This window comes from Lathamus discolor, chromosome 4, assembly GCF_037157495.1.
Source record: "Lathamus discolor isolate bLatDis1 chromosome 4, bLatDis1.hap1, whole genome shotgun sequence".
Taxonomy (NCBI): Eukaryota; Metazoa; Chordata; class Aves; order Psittaciformes; family Psittacidae; genus Lathamus; species Lathamus discolor.
The window spans coordinates 51,352,969-51,378,898 of record NC_088887.1 but is presented as its reverse complement, the minus strand read 5'-3'; the positions used below and the strand labels follow the sequence as shown (position 1 = coordinate 51,378,898).

The 25,930-nt window shown below is 39.8% G+C and overlaps 1 protein-coding gene across 6 annotated transcripts; it reads left to right on the top strand.

The window, feature by feature from the left end:
* The first annotated feature begins 218 nt into the window (after positions 1–218).
* Positions 219–24,831, top strand: MSL3 (MSL complex subunit 3). Of its 6 annotated transcripts, XR_010612269.1 has the most exons (14): positions 219–367; positions 2,358–2,440; positions 2,923–3,018; positions 3,573–3,673; positions 4,728–4,819; positions 5,905–6,027; positions 6,498–6,658; positions 8,489–8,647; positions 9,120–9,382; positions 9,827–9,936; positions 10,109–10,208; positions 10,644–10,728; positions 21,929–22,069; positions 22,555–22,644. XR_010612269.1 is itself a non-coding variant. In XM_065677450.1 (13 exons), exons 1-13 carry the CDS (start codon positions 269–271, stop codon positions 21,936–21,938), a joined length of 1,482 nt encoding a protein of 493 aa, XP_065533522.1. In that variant the 5' UTR covers positions 219–268; the 3' UTR covers positions 21,939–22,645. The 6 variants fall into 6 exon arrangements, 5 of the variants coding, with proteins under 5 accessions (XP_065533522.1, XP_065533521.1, XP_065533524.1 ...); XM_065677450.1 differs by having other exon boundaries at positions 21,929–22,645; XM_065677449.1 differs by lacking the exon at positions 21,929–22,069 and having other exon boundaries at positions 220–367; positions 22,555–24,831.
* The last annotated feature ends 1,099 nt before the right edge of the window (positions 24,832–25,930 follow it).

Genomic DNA, 25,930 nt, shown 5'->3' with positions numbered 1-25,930 from the left:
CCGCCCTCCCGCCCGGAGGCACGTGTCCCCTCACCACCATACCCTCCCGCGGCCGGCTCCCGTGCCAGGCACCCCGTGCGACAGTTGGCGGGGCTGGTACGAAAGAGCAGCCCACCCCACAGGGGACACGGAGGACCCAGCAGGAAGCGCTCAATGCAACCCCCCGTCCCCCTCCGTCCCACCCGCCGCCTGAGGCGGGGCGGGCCCATCCGCAGCACCTCCTCCATCGGAGGGGCGTGGTTCCTCTCCTTTGCGCCATGATGAACAAATGACCTCGCGGGGAATGAAATTTAAGTTCCACCGTGGGGAGAGAGTTCTGTGCTTCGAGCCCGACCCCACCAAAGCCAAAGTGCTCTATGATGCCAAGGTGACACACCGCGCGCGACCCTTATCGAGAACTCCCCCCTCCACCGCCCTCCGCTTCCGCCGTGGCCGGGCGGGGCGGGGCCGGCCTTGCCGTTACGCTCCCGCTGGGCGTTGCGTGCGCCCCCGGGCGGGAGGCGGCTGGGGAAGCAGCTACGGGTTCAGCTGGAGAGCAAGCAGAGGGAGGGAGGCAGCTCCGCCAGCAGCACTTGTTGCGGGGAACGGACGCAGGCCCGGGGAGAGGGGCGCAGGCGGAGAGGCCGTGGGGAGGGGGGCGACCGCCGTCACGGGTTGTGAGACAAAGCGAGGCGCTGCCCGTTCCCGCCGGGCCTCTCCTTCCCCTCCCGCCCTTGTGCCGCCATCAGCGTCCCTGGCCGCCTCAGCCCGGTCCCCCGGTGGGGCTCGGCTCTTCCCCTTCACATCCGCTCCTCCACTCTGGGGCTAGGGGGAGGGTAGAAGCCTCGTACGGACCTCTGGGCCTTCCCCCTGCGGGTGGGGCCGTCCCGCTGCCCGGGTGACGAAGGGGTGGTGGAGTCCGGGTCGTCGGGGCCTTGCTCTCGCTGCTGGTAGAGAACGGAGCCGCTGAGTGGCTCTGGAAGTGACGGACGTGGTTCCCGCCTTCCGTTCTCGGCTGAACACCTGCAAAGTAATTCTGAAATCTTATTTTAATTCCTGAGCTTTTGTAGCAGATATTGATTTATTCCCTCTCCCTGCTCCCCTGCTTTTGTTTAGGGGTTTAAATGCTGCTGGTGGTACAGGAGAGTTATACAGGAATACGTTAGCAAACAGTGAGTGATGGACCGTAAGTGTTGCAGTAGGAGGTGACTGACTCACTTGGGCCTGGCCTCAGAAACAATGGTTGTAGGTGTAGTGCTGTAAGTATAATATTGATTTTGGCTGTCAGTGGGACACAGGATATATTTTTCCGATTCAAAGTCTGTACCTAGTTTGCAAGCAGAGTTCTGTTTGGTTTTTTGTTTGCTTAGTTCCAGAGAGGGATGACATGGGAGGATTGAAACTGGATTTTTGACCAAATTAATATTTTTGCTGTAAGCTTGCTAGTTGTGTAGACCAGTGTTTTTCAAACATCTTTGATCAGGGTCTCTGCCTTCCTGTAATGTTTTCAGCTGCCCTTTTGTCTGTATGTGTATTCGTATGTTCTGACTGCCCCAACAGCTTTAATTGCCAGCCCTAGAGGTAACACGAGTGCGAAAAATAATAGTGCCACCTTTACTTTCAGGTACCGCAAGCTCCAGCATAACTGCCCTTGACTCTTATCAATAGTTCCTAAATTCTGGACTCCCGAATTAAAACACTAGCATAGCTACTGCATGCTTCTGGAGATACCTGATCTATTGAGAGCCACTGGAATGCAGACAGAAAATCCCTTTGTTATTACTAGTCCTGATACTGCTCTTGATGATCCACATTAAATGTCTTTTTGTTTTGAGGAGCAGGCCCTTTCAGACGGGCCTGTTTTACATATATGAAAGAGAGGAAGGAAACAAAGGCTCAGATATTCACAGAGCCTTTTAATGTTTAGTGGCTAAGATTCTGTGGTGGTCTGAGACAACACTGCTTCTGCGGTTTATATGTATAAAACTATTTTGTCCCTTACTTTGAAAGTATGAAGAGATGGCACATGGGATAAAACGTTAGTAGCCCGGATGTGTATCTGCTTATCCTGGTTGTGATACTGCCTTGTTTTGCATTTCCCTTTTGTGTCTTGAAAACATGGGACATTTGAGGACAGGACAAAGAGGGTTAGCAATCCCCAACTTTAAAAGTGCTCAGTAAAACAGCTAGGGTTTCTTACCATTTAATATAATCCATTCCTTCTGCTCATATCAATATTCACTGGCAAAATCATAGATCTGTTTAATTATCATAAATATTGCTTTTTTTTTTTTTTCTGTTGTGCGTAAGCTCCCTAAGTACTGGAAGGCTGACTTTTTCTCAAGCTTTTTAATACGTGCTGTCAATATTTGTTGCAGATCGTTGATATTATTGTTGGAAAAGATGAGAAAGGCAGAAAGATTCCAGAATATCTGATCCATTTTAACGGCTGGAATAGAAGGTAAGGACCTGTATGTGCAGTTTCAGTTGTTCTATTTCTTCTATATTATTCTACAAAAAAATGCATCACATAGAGTATCAAGTGTTGCAAGATTATTTCTCCTTTAATGAATGCCTTTAATATACTTGCTTATGTTGACGTGTTGGTCTGTATCCATAAATTTCAGTGGATCAGTTAGATAGCTACAAGTTTAAACTTCACGGGGTATCTGTCTTTGGTATATACTTGTGGCTTCTAGGTTTCCATTAATAGATTGAGTTTATATCTTGTTAAATCTAGACCCGGATTGTTTGGTTATCAAGGCCAGTACATGAGTGCAGTCTCTGGGTGTGATGACTCATAGCATCTGTCAGTGCTACAAACACCAGTGTGTTGAGTCAAGGTTTGAGAGATTATAGCAACACAAGAATTGAAACCATATGAATACAAAGGGATGCAGACCTTTCATACCTGTTGTTAATTTTCTTTTGACCTATCCTTAGCTGGGATAGATGGGCAGCTGAAGATCATGTTCTTCGCGATACAGACGAAAACCGCAGATTACAGCGTAAATTGGCACGGAAGGCTGTGGCTCGCATGTAAGAAATCCTTTTGATCTCAAAATGAATGTGAGATTCATTTTCAGATTCAAACAGATACATCCCAGTGTCTGCAAGTGACTTTGGACTCTAAGCTCATGCTGCTTCCCAGTACAGCCAGTGTATTCTAGAGAGCTGCTTTTATCTTACTGAGGTTGATGCCTACATATTGTTATTAAATAACACTAAACAGCTAACGCTTAATAACTATGCTATTTTTAACTATTGCTTCCAAATGTCTATGTATTGGATCTACATCTTTCCAAAGAAATGTACTTGAAAAATAACTTAGGAAAACTGGAAGTATTTTTCAGCCAAAGATAATCTAATATTGGTTGGCCATGGCTTTGAGGATCCATTTGAGAACACAAATATGAGGTAATGTACAGACATTAAGGTATCCACTCTCAAATAAGCATTGTCCAAATTATTTCAAAATTAATTAATGAAAATAAACGTATGTTTGCTGGGCATTTGCATGTAATATAATTAGCTAGGTTAAGACAAACAAATAATATTAGCCTAATTTCAGTGAACCATTTTATGTTCTTTAGGAGAAGAAAGGGAAGAAAGAAGAGGCGTTGCAGGCTGCCTGGTGTTGACTCTGTATTAAAAAGCCTTCCTGCTGAAGAAAATGATGAGAGTAGCGAAAACTGTGAGCTTGTTTTCATTCTTTAACAGCAGGTGTGATGCCTTTAATTTTTTGATCATAGGATGACACAAGAGTGTCATGGTCCTATTTGAGATACATGGAGCAGTCTTATGAAGAGTAAGCACTATGTTTAATGCTAAGTAGCTATTAAGTTTAGATTCCTGCTTTTTTTCTTGTATTATAGAGGCTTTTTCTTCTGTCACTTCCATGCAGCTATTTTACTTAGTGATTTCAGGTCTTAATGATGCTTTGTTTACTATAGCATTAATAGGTACAAGATGTCTAGGCTTTTTTTGCTTGGCGTTCTAATATAAGACACTTTCCCTGCTACTGTTCCTACATATTCTAGGGAGCAATAAGTGGATTGTTTTGCTGTTTGTTTGCGTTTTGTTTTGTTGGGGAGGTGGGGTGAGGGAGTGGTGGTGGTGTGTGCTTGTGTGTATGTTGTTGGGTTTTGTTCGTTCTGTGTCCCATTTCCCCTCCGTCCCCCCTCGCCCCCCCCCCCCAAGTCTACCTGACATGAAGGACTGTTTCATGTCAGCTGATGGGCTGATTTCACTTTCAAGCCTGGTCTTCTATGTCATAGCATTTTGATTTGTAGCTTGAAAGACACAAGAAACACTGTCTGACACTTACCTATGTTAACTGTTGCTGCACAGATCCAGACTTCTGCTTGAATGATTAATACTGTAATCCCTGTTCAGAACTAAAGTCCAGTAAAAATTAAAATGATCAGTGGTTGTTCAGTAATATAGCGAGCTTTTAAAAGTGATATGTTTTTTCAGTTAGAGAGGGTGCAATACTACTTTCTGTAAACTTGTGTTCTATATTTAAAAAGTTTATAGTATGTTGTAAATAATAATTGTGTGTTTAATTCAATTAGAACTATTAATCCTTATTAAACAAACAAGCTAATTGTGGTGGTTTTGTTTGGTTGTCCCTCTCCAACACCCTCCTTTTTTTTTTTTTTTTTTTTTTTACTTAAGACATGAAATTGTTTGGTCTTAATCTCTGCAATGTAGTAATGTGAGATAAATCTGAAATCTCTTTTACACAGCTATAAGTAGTTCTTCTTCTGATGACAGTGATGAAGGAACAGATGAAGAAATAAAAAGTGAAGAAAGTGACATAGAAGAGAGGACAGAAATGGTATGTTCATAAGCGCCTTAATAGAATTCAGATGTATTTGAAACTATGGAAAAAATTGAGGTGTATAAGATACAGGGTACAGCTGGTAATTTAGCTGGAGTTCAATCCAGAAAGCCAACCATATGCCAGGCTGTATCAAAAGGAGCATGTTCAGCAGGTTGAGGGAGGTGATTCTTCTCCTCTACTTTGCCCTAGTGAGAGCCCACTTGGACTTCCGTGTCCAGCTCTGGGGCCGCCGACATAAGAGGAGGAGGAAGGCCACAAAGATGATCAGAGGGATGGAGCAGCTTTCCTAATGGAGACAGGCTGACAGAGTTGGGGTTGTTCAACCTGGAGAAGAAAAGGCTTTAGGGACACCTTAGAGCAGCCTTCTAGTACCTAAAGGGGGCCTACAAGAAAGCTGGAGAGGGACTTGTGGGAAAAGTGGGAATGGATTTAAGATGAAATGGGGTGTATTTAGATTAGATATTAGCAAGAAATTACTTACTGTGAGTGTGGTGAGACACTGACACTGGTTGCCTAGAGAAGTTGTGGCTGCCCCATCCCTGGCAGTGTTCAAGGCCAGGATAGATGGGGCTTTGAGCAGCCTGGTCTAGTGGAAGGTGTCCTTGCCTATGACAGGAATAGCAGCAGGATCCTTTTGGCTTTTGTTTTACTGTGAAACAGGCATGTCAGCTCTGGTCTTACATTAAAATGTAAAAGACTGACTTAAAAAAAAAAAAGTCTCTATTGAAAAGGAAGTACAGCATAAACAATTGTTCTGAAGGTCTCAACTGCTGCAGTGTGGGCAATCTGAAGCAGCAAAACCTAAGAAATAGAATTCTTTTGTGTTAAATACTTAATTGAATGCTAAATTTAAAGTTTAAAGCTTAAATTTTAATGGTTTAGAGCACGAATTTGCAAATGACTTTAAAGCAGTATTGTTAAACTGCTTACAGTAAGGCTACTAGCCACTTAATTACTATAAAATAATTTTTTTTTTTTGCATGACAAAACCTGATTGTTATATTGTATCCTGAGTATTGAACTTCTTTTTCACTGACATAAGCACAACAAATATTGTTTCTTTTACTGGTCTGTTGTAGAAAGAAGAACAAGACAGTCATACAAAAAGGGACATGGAAGAAAGAGCAATAAGCATAGAAATTCCTGAAGTCTTGAAAAAGAAGCTTGAGGAAGATTGTTACTATATTAATAGAAGAAAACGGGTATGAAATAAGAGCTATGAAATGAATGTGCACAGAGGGTTGGGGAGGGCAACCCTCGGAAGTAATTTTTGTGTATATGACTCCTGGGGTTTTTTGAACTTTATTGGAAATGTAAGCTTAGACAGTAAGGATGAGTAAAAAGAGTGTAGGGAGCTAACTTCTCAATAGCTAAAACAGTGAGTTGTCGTGTTTAAGAATGTACATTTCGGTACCCAGTTGTATGTTAGAGTGCAGATTGTTTTTTAAAGCTGGAAATGTAAGCTTGTTATCCTGACCATGATTGTGTTTGTCCAGATGTTTATAAAAGAGTGATCAAAAATGCAGGTTAAGGGTTGAAATGAGTTCACACCTGAAATACCTTCGTTCAATAGAGCCTTATTAAACTAGTCAGTACATTACAAGCTCCTGTTTTAGCTTGGTATACTTACTGACTGTTTTTCTGAGACATTAATTTGCTGTTTCTATTTCAGCTAGTGAAGCTTCCTTGTCAGACAAACATAATAACAATCCTGGAGTCATATGTGAAACATTTTGCTATTAATGCTGCTTTTTCAGCCAATGAAAGATCTCGGCACCATCAGATGACTCCACATGCTAATATGAATCTTCATTACGTGCCACCAGAGAAGAAGTAAGTAATCTTTAGTCCACCTTTATCGCTAGAAAAATGACCTTGCATTCTGTGTTCTGTTTCAAGACTGTTCTGTTACACTGTGATGTATGTCTACTTATGAGCTTAAAATTTTTGACAGATACCTAAAGTACAGTAACACTGACAATTTGTTTATCAGTGGGAGAGTCCCTATACTCTGAAAAGTCATAATGCAAAAACCTTAATATCGCCTTTTATAGTGTAAGTTCTTGGAAATATTGTGACCTCTTTCAGAGTAATTTTCTCAGCACAGAGAGCATATCTGATGTGAGAATACCCTGATTGAGTAAAACTGAACAGGCTCAAATTTTATAAAGGATAAGAATTTTATACAAATCCTCATAAAGAACTTCCAAGTGCAGGTGATTTTTTTTTTTTAAATTGTCTTTTTTAGTTGAATTTAGAATTTAAGTTTTGTCAGTTTGTTAAGCCTGCATCTTGGCAGCAGGGTTTTTTTTTGTTTGTTTCTTTTGTTATGTTAAGGATTCTCAATATCAGGTGAGGGTGCTTCCTTATCGAAGTCTACACTGATTGAAATCTTGTATTTTATCAAAGAGAAATCTTGGCTCTTGTTACTCAGTTCTATTTCGGTGGTGCATAAGGATGCTATTCCTTGCAGTATTTTGGTCTGTGAGTGTCTAGATTTATACTGGTGTCAGATTAATGATGCTTTCCTTCTTTGTAATAAAATCTCCCGAACAAGAAGTCACATGAGGCATCAGAAATAAGAAGAGGTTTTATTGCACATTGTTGGGGTTTTTTTTTTCCCCTAAAAAATGTGCATTAAGTATTTAAGTGACTTCCTCTATAAAGATGGTGCTTTAATAAGGAGAACTTGCATAAGTTCAGTGATCCATTAAACAGGAGAGATGCAGTTGACAACTTTCTAGTATTGCCTTTACTGCGCTAACAAAGAAGGTAATTGACCTTCTTGGATGTGATAGAATTTCTGCACCTGAAGGTCCCCAGACCTAATTTATATGTAGTGTTCAAAAAAAAAAAAAAAGGGGCAGTTTTAGCAGGTTGTATGGAATGGTAAGATGGGGTATGGGGTTTGTAACATGGGTCATTTTGGCAGAATCAAATTGCTGTTACTGTACACATACATGTATTTGAAACATGAGAGAATAATATCTTTGTAGAGGAGGGAGGTTGCAGGTAGGCTGCACTCAGTGTTCTGGGTTCTGTTTGTAGCAGGACAACTACTCATCTCTTAGCACTATAAGTCTTTTACACAAGGCTAAAATTTAAATTCCTAGTAGCCTTTATATGTAGTGTTTTGACTACTGGAGCATTGGAAACTGATCTCCAATGCAAATTTACCTAGTTTTGTTGGGTCAATGGATATTACGGAGTCTTAACTGAATCTCAACAGCTATAGATCAAATTCTGCATGTGCCTGTTAGACAGAGATTCAGTCTATTGAGTATTTTTTCTGGCAGGTGCCTTGTTTTTCAGCATAGTGAACTTTGAAAACCACAATAATGCTTCCAGGAAAAAGCCTGACTAACTTAATTTACTGTAGAGTTAATTTTATTAATCCACTAAATAGTAAAGCAACAGAGCAATTGTATGATTTTCTTTGAGTTTACTAAGCAGTTTTAACATCTGTATGTCTGAAGTTATCTACAGGAATCACTTTTCTTTAAGTGTGCATATCATTACTTTGTGATGAAATAACCATATTGTAGTTAAGATGCTAATGATGTATGTTAAAAGGGACTTTCCTACAATTGCACTGAAAAACTTTAACATGTAACTTTGACATTCATTATTATTTTTTCTTTTTTTCTTCCCCTCCCCCGCCAGTGTTGAGCTATGTAAAGAGATGGTGGATGGTCTGAGAATAACCTTTGACTTCACGCTTCCATTAATTTTGCTCTATCCTTATGAACAAGCTCAGTTTAAGAAAGTGACTTCATCAAAATTCTTTCTTCCCATCAAAGAAAACTCAACAAATACTAACAGGTAGTTAAGAAGTCTAGTACTACTTATCTTCTGTGGAAAATGCAATGTAATGTGGTTATGTGTGCAGCATAGGGTGATTTCTCACAGACTGTGACTTAAAAATTGTCCTGATAAACTGGTGAACTCTTCTGTGAATTAACTTGCCTGAATTCAGGATTTGGAACCTGAATTCTCATCTGGGCAACTACAAAAAGGGTTTGTATTGATTGATACAGAGTTATGCTACAACTTTGTGGGGGGGGGAAAGTTACACTGAAATGTAAATTTGTGTTCATTAGCTTTTAAATTTGAAGAAATCACTTCTGGAAAATAGTATTTATAAGAAGGCCTCACCACTTTGATAGTTACTAGGAGGAAACTGTGTAATCTGAGTAAGTATTTAACAAAATATGTGAAACTTGGAAGAATCTCCTTTGAAGGAAGAGCCGTTATCTCTTACAGGCACTTCTGTAAAGCTGCCTTTGTTTCCTAGAAATCAGGAGGAGCTTTCTCCAAGTCCTCCTCTGTTGAACCCACCAACTCCCCAGTCAACTGACAGCCAGCCTGCAACAGGGGAGCCAGCCACACCAAAAAGGCGAAAAGCTGAACCTGAAATTCTGCAGTCACTGAGACGCTCCACACGTCATAGCTCTAACTGTGACAGGTTATCGGAAAGCAGTGCTTCCCCGCAGCCTAAACGACGGCATCTTGAGACCCCAGCTTCTATGCCAAAGCTCTTCTTGCACCTGGAAAAAAGTAAGCTTTGCTCTTAGTTATTGCCCTAAGCAAGATTTAAGTCCTGTTCTTTTTTTTTTTTTTTTTTTTTTTGGGGGGGGGTTTGTTCATTTGTTTCATTTTGTTTTGGGTTTTTTTTTGTTTGTTTTTTAATGCAGTGAAGACTCTGAACTGAATGAGTGAAGTGTGAATTCATTACTTATTGTATCCATTATTTATCTCTGAGGTCTTTATACCAAATGGAAAAATACAAAGCAGTATTTTCAGTACTTTGGTACTGCACTTCTCAACAGAATTCAAAGAGCTGCTTTTTTTGTGAGCCTACTTCAGAATAACATTTATTAAATTCCAGTGCTTAATACATTAAAGAAATTAGCAGTAGACTTTAGTTATGTTTAATGGCTTATAGTTACATAAAACAATTCTAAAATTTATTTCTGATTTCTTTTTATTTATGTTTTGAAGAAACCCCTGTTCATAGTGGATCGTCTTCACCTATAACTTTGACTCCTAGCAAAGAGGGGAGTGCGGTTTTTACTGGCTTTGAAGGAAGAAGAAATAATGAATTGAATGAGGTAATAGATTTATATGTTACTGTCCTGGATTCCATGATTAAAAGTTTTGTGTACCTCAGATTAGTTACATTTCAGAAAAGGTTTTGTTTGTATTACTTATTTCATCTTTGATTTTGAAGTTCCGTGGTGCTATAAAATGTTAGTTATGAAATCTTTAATGTTTTATGTGTAGGTTTTGTCCTGGAAATTGATGCCAGAAAATTATCCACCAAGTGATCAACCACCACCTCCCTCATATATATATGGCTCTCAACATTTGCTACGAATGTTTGGTAAACTGATGCTCAATCAAAAGTCTGTGCTCAATCAAAATTGCTTCCCCTTGCCCTTGTGATTGTATTTGCATGGATTTCTGCTTGCTTTATTGCATTTAGTTTTATTCTAGGAGAAATGTACATTTAAATCTGTTTAAAACTCTTAGGCTGTTCATAAATTTGGTTATCTTTTACTGGCTTTATAAGCCTTCATTTAACAAAAGCAAACAAGCATTACTTCCAATATGCTATCAAACAGCATTAAACCAAGTAGCATTCACTTTTTCAACATGTCTTTTCAGTAGGGCTTTGAAAGATCAGTGAGTTACTTGCAAGGAAAAGTGAAGGCTGTAGGGAGAAGAAATTTTTATATTGTTTTCTGTAGAATGGATAAAAGGAATTTGAAGTTGGTTTTGCAAGAACAGGTATAAACATTATTTCTCTTATTTACAGTAAAGCTACCAGAAATCCTGGGGAAGATGTGCTTTCCTGACAAAAACCTGAAGGCCTTAGTAAAACACTTTGAAATGTTTCTGAGGTAATGTGACACAGTGTACCACAGCAGTGTTTGCATTGTTGCATAGATCTAAGTGTCCTGGAATGACAAAGGATTTTTAAATTAAGATATTAATGTTTTATAGCTATAAGAATGTGTTAAAATTATTATATTTTAATAACAATTAGAATAAAGATTAATACAAGACTTTTGATCCTGTAATTCAAATTGAAAGGAACCTGAGCTCCCTACTTAAAATTTTGATAAACACAGTGATAGAAAGCTGAAGTAGACAAGTCTGTTTATTGGTATGTGTAGAATGACAATTCTGACTTGGCCAAGAAGCATGTTTTATGAAGAAATACAAACTGCATTCTTATTTTTGGCAGCATGATCTGAGAGTTTCGATGGTGCATCAGTACTAGCAGGGGAAGAAACTTGTGCTTTAGAACATGTTTTTAGTTATGGTAGATTTTTAAAAGAAATATCTGTCCTAATTGAGCCTTGAACAGGAAGGTTTCTCTGTTACACAGTGCAGGGGCTTGTAGACCTACCCAGACTTTCTCACCACACCAGCTCCACAGCTGGAGGCAGTATGATCATACCTGCACCACGATCATCTTTGTCAGTCAAGTACTCTAGGTAGTAGTTCTGCGTGACATGGCAGTCAGTGGTGGTTAGATACCTAGTGTGTTACTGTGTTGTGCAGCACCAATACAGTGGAAAATAAATTTGCCAAGAAAAACTTTCAGGAGAAAGTGTTGTAAATGGTAAATATCTGGAACAAATGTGGAATTCCTAATATAATTTTGGTCAAAGACTCTTCTATATAGCCACATACTGAGAAGTAACATGATGCGGCACTAGCATATTAAAAGTCCTGTTAGAGATGAGGAAGATGAAAACTTCAAAATGTTTTTACTTCATTTTTGAATTTAAAAGATGTCTCAAATGTCAAAATTTCTACAATACAATTTTTTTCTCTCAAACCATTTAATTTTTTGAGTTATTTCTTTTTACAGCTCTGTTTTGTCACATACTAGTTAGTATTCAATCTGAGTTTCAATTAAACATGACAGGATTGGTGCTTATTGTTGGAAACCTGTTTTTGCTTGGAATGAACGTAATTGAGGGTGCTTAACTCACTGTGGATCAAATCAGTTTTTCAGACCTCTGCCTATTTAAATTCTTCTTTGTTGGGCAGAGCAGGTCTCTTTAGCATCTTAAGTGGAGTTTTTTCATACCCATTGTGTGGATGATCTGTGGTGGTGTGGAATAGAAGGAAGGAGGAAATGTGTTCTGCAGCTTCCATACAAGCAGGGAGATGATTAAACTGAAAGTTCTAATGGTAGTATTTGTATGTCTTATTTTTCCATTTGATTGTCTTGTTATAATGTGTAGTCATCTATAAATAGAAATTTAAAACAGAAAAAAAATCAGAAGACATTTCCACAGCAGCATTTTTAGGTCAGGTAGAACTGTGCTTTTTAAGCAAATCTCTTGGTAATTCCCACTTACCATGATTTGTGTTGCACTGCAGAGTGCTCTGCATGCATAAGCTAGATTTCTTTTGGAAAACACAACCAGAAATGTGCTCCAGTACTCGGGGGAATTCTGTCCTTAAGACCAGACTACAACTAAACCAAAATGAGCACCCCAAGCCAAGCATAGTGTGGATATTGCATATCGGGCTCAATAAAATTTTTGAGGGCTGTGTGGTTTTTTAAGTGCTCTCTAAGCCAGTGTCTTTATGTTTTGCTGATGCTGTTCTCAGTGTCTGTTTTCTATGCTTAATATACTGATTTCTGTGGTTTCACCAGGATTGTTCAAATTGAGAACCTTCCTGAAAAAGTTTCCAAGCTACTGCTGTTGGAATCATGTAGGTAGATCTGTCATAAATATTCTTCTTGGACTAGTTTCCTTACTGGGTGCGCTACTGCTTGTGTATTCAAAAGGTAACATAGAAACGAGTGCAAATGATTAGGGTTTTTTTCAACATGTATTCATGGTGCTTTAGGACATCTTTCATTTTGGCATTTATTTCTTTGTTTCATATGTTATTGAAGTAGGTCAAACAGTTATATTTTCTAGAAACTTGTTCAGACTTGATTTTTGTCACAGAAATGCTTCTGTGTTATCTGTTTCTCATCACAAGAGAAACCTTGAGGCTGAGGTGATATCTTGTACTTGATCTTCAATTTTCAGATTCCTTCTTTTTGTTTTTGGGAATGAAAGGATTAATGGATGTTTATTAAAAATATTTTCTGTCACTTCTATTCTGGCTTACCTTTTGAAAGATAAGAACTGTCCTACACAGTCTGTATGCACTAGATGATAGAAACCAATTTACTTAAGATTGCCTGATTTGTTTTAGTGAATTGCTCTTGTGACAAGCTGAAGTACCCTCTTTTTCTTTATTTTTCTAATAGCAGATAAGGGATTGAAGCTATCTGTTTGCTTTAATAAAACTGTTTCTGAATCTTCTTTGAATTCTGGGTAGAGTAGTTCAAACATAAGCAGCTCTATGTATTTTTAAATCTTTCATGGGGTACACAACTGCTTTAGTTATAGTATAGATACTGATTTAATTTTGCATTTTGATTTTTATGGGTAAAATTTACAGTTGCATTTAACAGTTGTACTATTACTCTCATGTGGGCTGAAAAACTGAGACTTAATATAATAACACTTTGTCTGGAAGCTTGTTTTTTTGAGTTTGGTCAGTACTTGATAGATGCATTAAATTCACTTTGAGATGCTACATGAGTAGTATTTTCCAGTCATGCCCTCAGATTGCTGCTAGACAAGGTTGATCTCAGTTGCCCAGACAACATATATTTTAAGGGATGTATCAAATGCTACTTTTTGACTTTCATAATATGTAGAAGCTGTACTGTTTGTGCTTAGTTCAGCTTTCTAGAAGTGTGCATAATGAAAATGTCTTCATGGAAAACATGAAGAAATTGCCAGAAATTGCTTAGAGAAGCTGTGGGTGCCCCAGCCCTGGCAGTGTTCAAGGCCAGGTTGGACTGGACTTTGAGCAACCTGGTCTAGTGGGAGGTGTCCCTGCCCATGGCAAGGGGGGCTTCAACTGGATAAATGACTTTTCTGTGTTGTGGGGTGCCTAGCATGCCTCCAGAGGCGGCTTGAGTGATGAGAAATGATAGGCAAGAAGGTGCCAGTTTTTGGTTTGCAGTTTCCATTGATTTGAACACAGCCTTGACTTGGCAAACTATTGGAATCAGAGAGGTCACTTGTGAGGGCTGTTGACCAGTAAGAGATACTAAAAAATTAGGAGAATATAACGTCTGTTTTCAAAATAGCAACACCCGTCTTCGGGGAGGTAATTTAAGTCAATGTCATTTGCATTTTAACAAAAAAAGGCAAGTAAAGCCATAGGTGTTTAGACTTTTGTGAAATACAGAATGAAATACTTCTAAAATAATACTTATAAAATTTAAAATAAGTTTTTCCAGATAAGGCCAATATAGTATTTCATATAGTGGAAAGCTGTGTTCTTAATGGTCAGAGATGTTGGTTTTGTTAAAAACCCACTGATATTTCAAATTCATGATATCCTGTAAGTTTGTTCTTTCATTTTAGATCTCTTTTTTTTTTTTCGTTACCTGCTTGTATCTATTGTCCCACTCAGCTCTATGGGTTGAAAAGTATTTTAAACTGAAAAGTATTTTATTTATGTTGAGTGTTTTATGAGAAGGAAGCCAAGTCAGAACATGACCAGATTAGAAGGCTGTGATAATAAGATGCGTATATAGAAAAATGATAAAGTTTTTGAAGTAACTTTAAGAAATACATTTTTTTTTTTTTCTACAGCACAGTGCTTTTTGAGTGTAGTAACTGCAGTGGTGAATTATGACCACTAGTCTGTGCTAATGTGCAATTAATAAGAGGTTATTAGTGGCATTCTGAGAATGAAAAAATTAAGTATTGCACATGGCAAATGGAATAGAAAGCATCTTTATTTAGGTGAAGTTGCTTGTGACTGAATTTGTGCTCACTGTGGCTTAGTAAAGTTAAGGTTACTTAGTAAAGTTAAGACAACTTTTTGAAAGATCATGAAGAAGGCAATTCTGCTACTGTTACTTATTTTGATTAGGGGTTTTCTATCTCAATTTTGGGATTAACTGGTTACTTAGCAAAAAATACCTGTGCAGCATAGCAATTCTGACATACTAGAAAACTTCATGGAATTGGAGCCTAACTGTAAGACAGTCAAGGTTTGAATGTGGACAGGTGTGGGTGTAGAGGCAGGCAAATTAATGTTGTTTTCTAGGTTTTGAAATACTTTGAAGGAGTTCTACTTGCACAATGAATGTATATGCCATGTTTTAGGTCACTACTATTGCTCTATTTGGGCTTCACTGATCATTGAATGGTTAGAAAGGTAACTGCTTTGTTGGGACCTCTCAAACTCTTGACACCTCTATGTTGAATGCTTCTTGATCAATGAGTACCTGGTATTATATGGTTTATTTCAAGTAGGCTTTTGTTTACCTGGTTAATCTGCAGAATCTGCGTGTGTGTGCTTATTCTTCTTGACTCTCTTCTGTTTACCAAATCATCAGGTGCCTGGGTGTGTAAATGAGAGGTTTGGGTCATGCGTCTGAAGTGAGAGGTTCCCAAAATATTTTAAATGTCTTGCGATTGCTTTTTTAGAAGGCAGCTCTAAAGAATTTATTCTGGGATCTGTGCTGGCATTGCCAAAAGTGGGTTTTCATCCTCAAGACCAACCAAGGATTCCTGTATTGAGCCCTTTTAAGACTGTTTTCCCAAAAGGTCTGCTAGAAGATACCACTTGTAATTTTCACTCACTCAGCCTGGTTACTGGAGATGTTTTGTTGGCATCTTCAGATGTTATGTTCTCGTCTTCAGGGTTCTCTGTACTTGCCCTTTAAAGGCCCAGGGAGATTATTTCTGTTCCTGTATGTGGATGAGTGACAAGAGTCCAGTCAATAAAACAAGCGTGTTTGTTCCTTTGACATGTTCTTGAGATACTGATTATGAGAATGAACATCTGAAATTTCTCACTTCATTTGTTCTGTTGACTGCATTGGGGTTATGATGAGCTTTGTATTGGTGAGCTTTTGCCCTGAAGAGTCTTCCAGATGGAGAAATGTCTTATCACCAGAAGGGGTGAGAGTCAGGTGGTGGCATACACTTTTGTGTGAAACTAAGCTTTTAAGCTTTCAAATCCTAGTTTCAAGTTGTAGTCTCAGAGAAGAGATAGCTTCTTAATCTGCAGATGACATTTCTTTTGATGAGGTGACTCACAGAGTTAGGATCCATCATGTTTTTTAAGCAAATGCCTTTAGATAAATCATTACAGTTGCCTTTCAAACAGCATCTAGCCCAGACCACTGATCTCATCAAAGTATCTGCTTACCTTCCTGAACTCTGCAGCAAAAGTATATAAATGTCACCTACCTGGAAACTTTTCCTCTTAATTCTGTATTCTTACACTTTTATGGCTGAGGTTGTCCTTCTTAGAATGATTAAAATTTTCCTTTCTTTGTAATTTTCACATTTTTCAGGCTGTCCCTGGGCTTATTTATGCATGCTAGTTCATGTTTAGAATGTTTTTCTTCACGCAGGTAAGGTTTTGCTACCAGATGATACTCTTAAAGCTCATTAATTCAATGACGCTGTTGAGAAATGTTCTCACATATGTATGTCAGGTGGCCTTTTAATGTGGGTAATGATAGTTCTGTGGCGCTTTTTGGTAGATTTGCCTGGATAACTCTCAGCCAGGTGGTAGTATATTTGGGAGGCTCTTGCTTGGAGTCACCTGAGGTAAACTTGCTTACAGAATGCCACACTTGAGGAAAAAAAAAGGGTTTTGGGGCAGGAGTTAGCAGGACTTATTGACAGGGCTTTAAACTAGTTATGAAGGGGGGAGGGGATTTAACTGGGCCTGTTGGGGACAAGCCTAAGAGGAACATGCTAGGGATTGAAGGATGGCGGGCTAAGGAGGACTATCAATCTCTTGTTTCACTTGTGGGAAAGGATAGCTCTTTAGACCCTGTCCCGCAGGGGAAAAAGGGTACTAGGACTGGCTCCCTGAAATGCCTGTACACCAATGCACGCAGCATGGGGAATAAACAGGAGGAGTTAGAAGTCTGTGTGCGGGCTAAAGGTTATGATCTAGTGGCGATTACAGAGACATGGTGGGACAGTTCACATGACTGGAATGTGGTCATGGATGGCTATGTCCTTTTTAGGAAAGATAGGTCAGCAAAGCGAGGTGGTGGAGTTGCTCTTTACGTGAGAGAGCAACTAGAATGTATTGAGTTCTGTCCGGGGTCGGATGAGGAGCAAGTGGAATGTCTGTGGGTACGAATCAAGGGGCTGACTGGCACGGGTGATACAGTTGTGGGGGTCTATTACAGACCTCCTGATCAGGACGAAGGAGTTGATGAGGCTTTCTACAGGCAACTGGAAGGAGCCTCGCGACTACATGCCTTAGTCGTCGTGGGGGACTTTAATTACCCCGATATTTGCTGGAAGACTCACACAGCCAGTCATTCACAGTCTAGGAGGTTCCTCGAGTGCATTGATGATAATTTCTTAATGCAAATGGTGGACGTACCAACTAGGGGAGCAGCGCTGCTAGATTTAGTACTCGCCAACAAGGAGGGTTTGGTCGAAGTGGTGACGGTCAATGGCAGCCTTGGCTGCAGTGACCATGAGATGGTGGAGTTTAGGATCCTGTGTGGGAGGAATAGAATACCTAGCAAAGCCACAGTTCTGGATTTCCAAAGGGCCAACTTTGGCCTCTTCAGTCAACTGCTAAGGGAAGTCTCATGGGAAAGTGTACTAGGCGGTAAAGGGGCTCAAGATAGTTGGTTAGCGTTCAAGGACTGCTTCTTCCAAGCTCAGGATCGGAGCGTCCCAATGAGTAGGAAGTCAAGTAAGGGATCTAGGAGACCGGCGTGGTTAAACAAGGAGCTGCTGGGCAAACTCAAGTGGAAAAGGAGAATCTATGGATTATGGAAGGAGGGGCTGGCCGCTTGGGAGGAATATAGGACAGTTGTTAGAGGATGTAGGGAGGCAATTAGGACAGCTAAGGCCTCCTTGGAACTCAATCTTGCTAGTCGGGTTAAAGACAATAGAAAGGGCTTCTTCAAATACATAGCAAATAAAACTAAAACAAGAGGCAATATAGGCCCACTGCTGAACGAAGTGGGTACCCTGGAGACAGAGGATATAAAGAAGGCAGAGGTGCTGAATGCCTTCTTTGCCTCTGTCTTTACTCCTGCAGACTCTCCCCGAGGGCCCCGGATTTCTATAGCCCCAGAAGGAGTCAGGACAAAGGAGGAGTTTGCTTTGGTAGATGAGAATTGGGTTAGGGATCAGCTATGCAAACTGGACATCTGTAAATCGATGGGTCCGGATGGAATGCACCCACGGGTGCTGAGGGAGCTGGCGGAGGTCATTGCTAGGCCACTTTCCATCATCTTTGGTAAGTCGTGGGAAACGGGCGAGGTGCCTGAGGATTGGCGGATGGCAAAGGTCACACCAATCTATAAGAAGGGCAAGAAGGAGGACCCGGGTAATTATAGACCGGTCAGCCTTACCTCCATCCCTGGAAAGGTGATGGAACAACTTATTCTTGACTCCATCACTAGGCATATCAAGGATGAGGGGGTCATTAAGAACAGCCAACATGGTTTTATGAGGGGGAAGTCATGTATGACCAACCTTATAGCCTTCTATGAGGAAGTGACTAGGTGGAGGGATGATGGTAGAGCGGTAGATGTAGTTTTTCTTGATTTCAGTAAGGCATTTGATACTGTCTCCCACAGCATCCTCATAGATAAGCTAAGGAAGTGTGGGCTTGATGATCAAGTAGTGAGGTGGATCGAGAACTGGTTGAAAGGAAGAAGGCAGAGAGTTGTGGTCAATGGCGCAGAATCTAGCTGGAGGTCTGTGACTAGTGGAGTTCCCCAGGGGTCGGTGCTGGGACCGGTGCTGTTTAATATTTTCATCAATGACCTGGATGAGGGAACTGAGTGCACCCTCAGCAAGTTTGCTGATGACACAAAACTGGGAGGAGTGGCTGACACACCAGAGGACTGTGCTGCCATTCAGCGAGACCTGGACAGGCTGGAGAGTTGGGCGGGGAGAAACTTGATGAAATTTAACAAGGGCAAGTGTAGAGTCTTGCATCTGGGGAAGAACAACCCCATGTACCAGTACAGGTTGGGGGTTGACCTGCTGGAAAGTAGCGAAGGGGAAAGGGACCTGGGGGTCCTGGTGGATAGGAGGATGACCATGAGCCAGCAATGTGCTCTTGCGGCCAAGAAGGCAAATGGCATTTTAGGGTGCATTAGAAAGGGAGTGGTTAGTAGGTCAAGAGAGGTTCTCCTTCCCCTCTACTCAGCCTTGGTGAGGCCGCATCTGGAATATTGCGTCCAGTTCTGGGCCCCTCTGTTCAAGAAGGACAGGGAATTGCTTGAAGGAGTCCAGCGCAGAGCCACAAAGATGATTAAGGGAGTGGAACATCTCCCTTATGAGGAGAGGCTGAGGGAGCTGGGTCTCTTTAGCTTGGAGAAGAGGAGACTGAGGGGTGACCTCATCAATGTTTACAAATATGTAAAGGGTAGGTGTCAGGATGATGGAGCTAGGCTTTTTTCAGTGATATCCAGTGATAGGACAAGGGGCAATGGGTGTAAACTGGAACATAGGAAGTTCCACGTTAACATCAGGAAGAACTTCTTTACTGTAAGAGTGACAGAGCACTGGAACAGGTTGCCCAGGGGGGTTGTGGAGTCTCCTACACTGGAGATATTCAAGGCCCGCCTGGACAAGTTCCTGTGTGATGTACTGTAGGTTACCCTGCTCTTGCAGGGGGGTTGGACTAGATGATCTTTTTAGGTCCCTTCCAACCCTTGGGATTCTGTGATTCTGTGATCCGAACGTAGGAATCGGGCAAGCTGGGTTGTCCACATTTGTTTCCCTTGTCTGCATCCCCTCTAGTCCTTTCTGAAACATTCCTCTTCTAGGAACCTGTGGTAGAGAGGGAAATAGCTGTGTTGTGCTGTGTTACCTCTGTACCTCGTGAGCATGAGTGTAAAGCGTAAGTATTCTTTTTGTGGGTGCTCATGATGGGAGAAAGTATTCAGTCTTAAACCCGGATGTGTGGACTGTGCATCTCAAAACTGAGTTACCCATAAGCAGTTTCACTGTGTAGGTGTATGCATATGAACTCTGTAAAAAGTCTAAAAATGAAAAAGGCAATGCAACAGGTGGTTGAATTTATCAGATTTATAAGTTGAAAGTAATGAAACTATCTGAATAGCTAAATAGCAATGTGCTTTCTGAGCTATTGCTGAACACTGGCTCTGCTTGCTAAGTACAGCTGCCTCTGTTTTTAAAATCTTGGCTTATTACTTGCAGGTACCAGTGTAACTGAATTTTGTGTTATTTCAGCTTTTCCAAAAGCAAAGCATTAGTGAGATATCCAGTACCCTAGGAGTCTTGAAAGGCAATATTTCTGTGCTGGCTTTCTGTACTGTGATCTAATTTGAATACAATGCAGCTTCAGAAGGGTCACTGCTCTCTGTATAAGGAAAGATATGTAAGTGATTGGGACAGAAACGGATCATGTGTTTTTCTGCCTTTTTCCGCTTGCTTCTCTGCAGAAAGTAGTTTGTATTTGCTAGCTCGAGGGTATTTTGGTTTTCACAACTGTTACAATAAGAACAAAGAAATGTACATTTGACTGCATGCATTCTGCCTTTCTTAGCTGTGCTACAAGCATCTCGCCTAATATTTCTCATCCGTACAAGCTGTTACTTTAGCTTGCACCAAACTGGCATTTATGACCAATGATCTTAAGCAAAGTCTGGAAACCTATAAGAGAAAATAAACCTGTTTCCCATTACATGGCCTTAAAATTCTTGGAACTGTTAGTTATCTAATGTCCTCTGAAGGTTCCTTTGTTTTACTGATGGGTTTTTTTAAACATAACTCCTTTATATGATCTAGCACTTGGTACTGTGTTTTATGGAACGTTCATTTATCTCTTCAAGACATTAACGTGTTAATAAAGAACTATTAAATTCAATTGTGGCTGATCTTCTTCTACAACCTAAGTATGTTAAAAGTTAGACTTGAGTCAGTGAAGTTTTAGGCCTTCTCACACTCATTTCATTCCAACCCCACATATCCCAGATAGTGATTTATTGCAAACTACAGTCAGAGATCATAGTAGTTGATGACTTGGGTATTTTATTAACTTCTATGTTGCTATAATGTTGGTACTCTTGTAGTGGTTTTGTTAGGGGGAGGGATGTGTGTGTAGTGCAAATGACTGACACATTTTTCTCAAAATCAGGAGGATCTGATTGTGTGAACTGTTTCTGTGTATCATTGAATTGTTTTTAAGGGATATCTCTTACCTCATTGGAAAAAAAAAAAAGTCCAAAAGAAACCATAAAGTATTAGAGCAACTTATAGCCTGATAAACCTAGGAAAGAAGGTGGTGGATGATATTAATGACAAGAGCTCTCAGCAATTAATATATTCCTGATTTAATTTAGATTGCCTTATATAGCGAATCTTTGTCAGTATTCTTTGATGTTTTGGCTCGCCTAAGATCAAAGGACATGCCTAGTTCAGGTAGTGTAACTACTGCAGAAACACTATGGTTTTAATTGCAGTCACCTGTACTTTTTTTCAGTTTGGACTTTCGGTGTCCAGAGTATTGGTTATGGAAAACTGCTTGTTTTTAGCTTCCAATAGTGAAGTCCTCTCCCTAGCCAGGGGTTCTGAGAGAAATCTAGGTGCTGCTAATTACACCTGTTCCCTGTTGTTTCTATTGCTTCCTGCTTTAACACAGAGAACCTGTGGCTAGCATTTTGCCATGATCATTGATGCTGATCTTTAATATCCAGGTATTTTTGAAGATACGTGTTTTTTGTTTTGTTCTGGTTTTGTTTGGTGTTTCTTTTTTTTGGGGGGGTGGGTGGGGGGCTGTGTTCCTGAAGTACAGCTTGATCATATACTTCATGGTTTAAGAGCCATTTTGCCCATTTGCCTCCACTTGCATATGTGGCATCTTAGTATACAAAAGAAGGAGCAGAAAGCGTAATGTCATTTTAGCTGTTTGTAGCTGGTATTAGAAGCAACAGTGTTTTTCTTTGGTTTAGGGCTGAATATAGAGTTGTATGTTAGCAGAGCAGGAAGACATGATAAAATATTGGGTGTTTGGCTGTTTCAGTAGTATTTGAAGACCATCTTGCAGAAATCTGAAATTAGGGAACCGGATTTACAGATGCATTTTGTCTTTGAGAACCATATTTTAATCAGATACTGCTGAGAGGTGGAGACCCTAATGCACAGGCACATGAAACAACAAATTGTAAGTTTACTTGCCTTAAAAGGTACGGTTTGACTCTGTGGTTACTGGGCACTTGTATAAGATACTGCATAGTGATAACTGAAAATCCTGGGTTTGACATAAATGAAAATAGTATGCTGAGCAGGTCACTGACAGAAGTTGCAGACAGATCTCTTCACTTTCGGTTTTGTTTTTTGTTTTTTTTTTTCTTCTGTCATAGTTCTTCGCATTCTTTTCTGAGTGTAGCTTCAATTTCTGGATTTTTTTTAATTTTTTAAATTTTTTTTTAGTTTAAGCAACTTTTTTAATTACTATTTGATTTGAGAATGGTAAGGGAAAGCTGTGGAACTTGTAAAAATAGGGCAAGCCTTTTGTATGCCAACTTTCAAAGTGCAGTAATTCTTAATTCCCAGGCTGTGGTTTTGCTGAGTTTAAAAATTAATTTGAAAATAGCTTTTCTCTTAAATGTTATGTTCTGTTCTTTTTTTGATGTGCTTTCTTCTTAGGTTTTTAGCAGAATACCATGATGATTTCTTCCCAGAATCTGCTTATGTAGCTGCATGTGAAGCCTACTACAGTACAAAAAATCCTCGGGCAATCTACTGAAACTATTAATAAAGATTAAATCCTACTATACATAGCCCATGACAATGCTATTTTGCCACGTGGCTACAAGCTGAAGATGAAAAAGAAACTAAAACAACTTCTGGAGTTGAAGAAATAGTAATGGTTGGATTACTTAGGAATGGGGAACTTCTTTTCAGAGATGTGTATAAACTGTATCGAGTTGCTTAGAGGATTGAATATAACTCTGACTCCAGATGAATGAAGAAGCCTTGTCCTTACTTCTAGTGCATGGGACTGCATCAGACTATTAAACAGGGAAGGAGGCAAAAGCAGATGCATTAGCAACAGGACATTTTTGTGAAGATGGATCATCATGCTGTGTTTTGGTTTAGCTGAACTACTCCAGCCTGAGAAACAAGACTTGACTACACAGCTACACAAAGAGAATGAATAACTGATATCTTACAGACCTTTTTCCCTTGCAGATTTCACTTCATTTTGTGGAACTGTCACAACAAAAAATACTGCTTAACATAAAGGTGTTCTTGCTGTTTGTCTAACATGGTATCTGCCTCAAGAATAACTTTGTTGCTTGAATGAAAGATGTGTTGCTTACTTTGCATTTTGCAAAGGTGTATATAGTTCTTTTCATGGTAAGGCTGCCAGAGTTCCAAGGAGAGCATACATTGCCAGTGATTCAACATTTATGTGGCAATGAGTGGTTTCCAGAGCCATTATGAAGGAACTGATTTCTAGAAGTAACCAGAGAAGTCAATAAAGTGATGGTAGTTTAACTGGCAAACACTTATTTTCTTAATAAAGTTCACAGTGGCTGCTGTGTAAATCTGTGATTCTGCCTGCTTATAATGCCTTGTTTGTGCTTGATTAGTATTTTCAAGATTGTTAAGTGTGCCTATAAAGGAGGTGGGAGCACTGACAACATAGGGAGAGAAGCCTGTTCTGTATCATTGGGTTTTCTTCTGTAGACTTGAAGAATGTCTCTTAAGACAATTTTAAACACTCCAGCTCTGGAAATAGGGATTCAGTACAATCTTGAGTTCCTAGAAATCTGAAAACATATCCAGTAGAAATTTATTGAAATATAATTCTTTTCTTGATACTCATCTGAACCTTGACCTAGAAGTGTGGCCTTCTGCTATTTCAAGAGACACACAGCTTTTAAAGGCTCTGGGAGAAACCAGGACTCAAGGCTGATAGACTACAGCATTAATCACTGTAATCCTTCCTATTTCTGAAAACTTCTGTTAGAGTACTTACCTGCAATGCAAAACTCAACACATTCCTCCTAGATTTGTAGAAAATAGTTAGGAGGAATTATCATTCAAATGTAAATGACAAGCTTAAACTACAAGGCCAAAGAAAATCTGTTTCATTGTCACTCCCTCTTCAGAGTTGTGCTGATGTGTCAAAGCTTTTGAACTGAAAAGCTAAGGATTATCTTAGTTTTGACCACTTAGGTTCTTTTTTTTTACAAAACCTTCTATTAAGACTCTGTTAATGGTGGTTAAACAAATGTTTGGTATGGGTGTCTTTTGGTGGTCATTTTTTCTGAAGGTAACTGTTTAGTAGTACTGCTCTTTTTTAATGCATTTTGTTGTACCAAAAGAACTTTAGTCTTTCAAATTACAGAAGTGTTGACTATCAGAATCCAGGTACCTCAAAATCCATTTTGCCAACATGTTTCATTCTAATTTTAGACCCTGTTTTTCTAAAAAGAGTTCAACAGAACACATGTATCTAATGAGATTAATCTTGGAATACTGCCTGAAACTCTATTCTTAATCCTGGTGATTGCAGGAATGTTAGCATGTGTATAATATGGCAAATATATTTTGTTCTACTGTTGGTACCTGTGAGCATAAGGCAAGTTATGAACAGTGTAAACTTTATTGTGTGACTGCGTTCAACTGCTGCAATGACAATTTCCGCATGCAGGGGTTATTAATACTGGTGCTATTGACTCGTTGATACATTGTGATGATTCTCAAAAGATGGGAGTTCTGAAGGTCCAGTTAGTATAGTCTTTATTGTAAACATTTTTTTTTGGTAAAATTCTCTTGATATAATATTCCAAAATGTCTTGTTCTCATAATAACCAAAAACCTCTCACTAGTAGTACCCTTGTGTGCTTCTTGACACTTAATTGTCATGACTTCCCCAGACTAGCTGTCTGAATTTAAAACGTTTAAATCCCACTTCCCTACTGTCACTTTTCTTTTACTGCTTTCCTATTTTTATACCTGACTTTTGGGTTTTGTGGGTTGGTTTTTTTTGTGTGTGTGTGTTTGTTTTTTGTTTGTTGGTTTGTTTTTTTTTGGGGGGTGGTGGTAGGTTTTTTTGAGTTTTTTTTTTGTTTTGTTTTGCTTGGGGGGCTTGTTTTGTTTTGTTTTTTGGTTAAGCTGAAGCAGTGCAAGAGACTTGCAAAAATTTGAACCAGATAGCGTAAGAGGGTAGTTCTTACTGGTCTTAAAATACAGAGAGACTTACTAGTGTGGCCCCCAAAATTCACTTTCAGTGGCATCTTAAGAGGCCTGTGTGGGAGGGGAGGCTCAATAGTACAGTTACACTTCTGGAGTGAACCTGTAATTCTTTCAATGTTCATGACCACATTTATGGTAGGATTCATATCAGAATGGATTAAAGAGGTTTTGCGCTTTGCTGTTTGTCATTTGTTGGTCGCTCTTTGCAGAGTGACTTGTAGCAATGTTTTCTAGCCTGGTTCAGTCAGAATAGCTTAAGTTAGCTAAAGAAATGTGGAAAAACTGATTGAAGCAGGCAAAGGAGCCTTCATACGAGCAAGTCCGCCAGTGGACTTCAGAGGCAGTCTGCTGCAGAGCAGGAGCTTAGCTGAGAAAGCAGATTAATGGGCAGTGGTAGCATACACTGGCATAGCTGTTCACATAAGTGGTATCTGTTCTGGTTCCAGGTTAAGAGGGTTTTGTTTAAGTCTGTACAGAAATTAACGCTAGGTTGGATGGAGCTTTGAGCAACCTGGTCTAGTGGAGAGTGTCTTTGCCCATGTCAGGGTATTAGAAATAGATCTTTGAGATCTTGTCCAATCCAAACCATTCTGTGATGAGTCTGAGTTTACACCAGTGTAATTGTAGTGCATACTTGAACTGGTAAATCTGCTGCACTTGCCTTCAAGAGCAGGCTGCTCCAACATTAGGTGTGGCATAGGGTTTTCCATATGACCATTCTTTGGAGAAGGCAGGAGAGAACTGCACCACCGCATTAAACGCAGGTATTCAGCTGATGTGGTGCATAAAGTGTGCTGCCACATAAATATTCGAG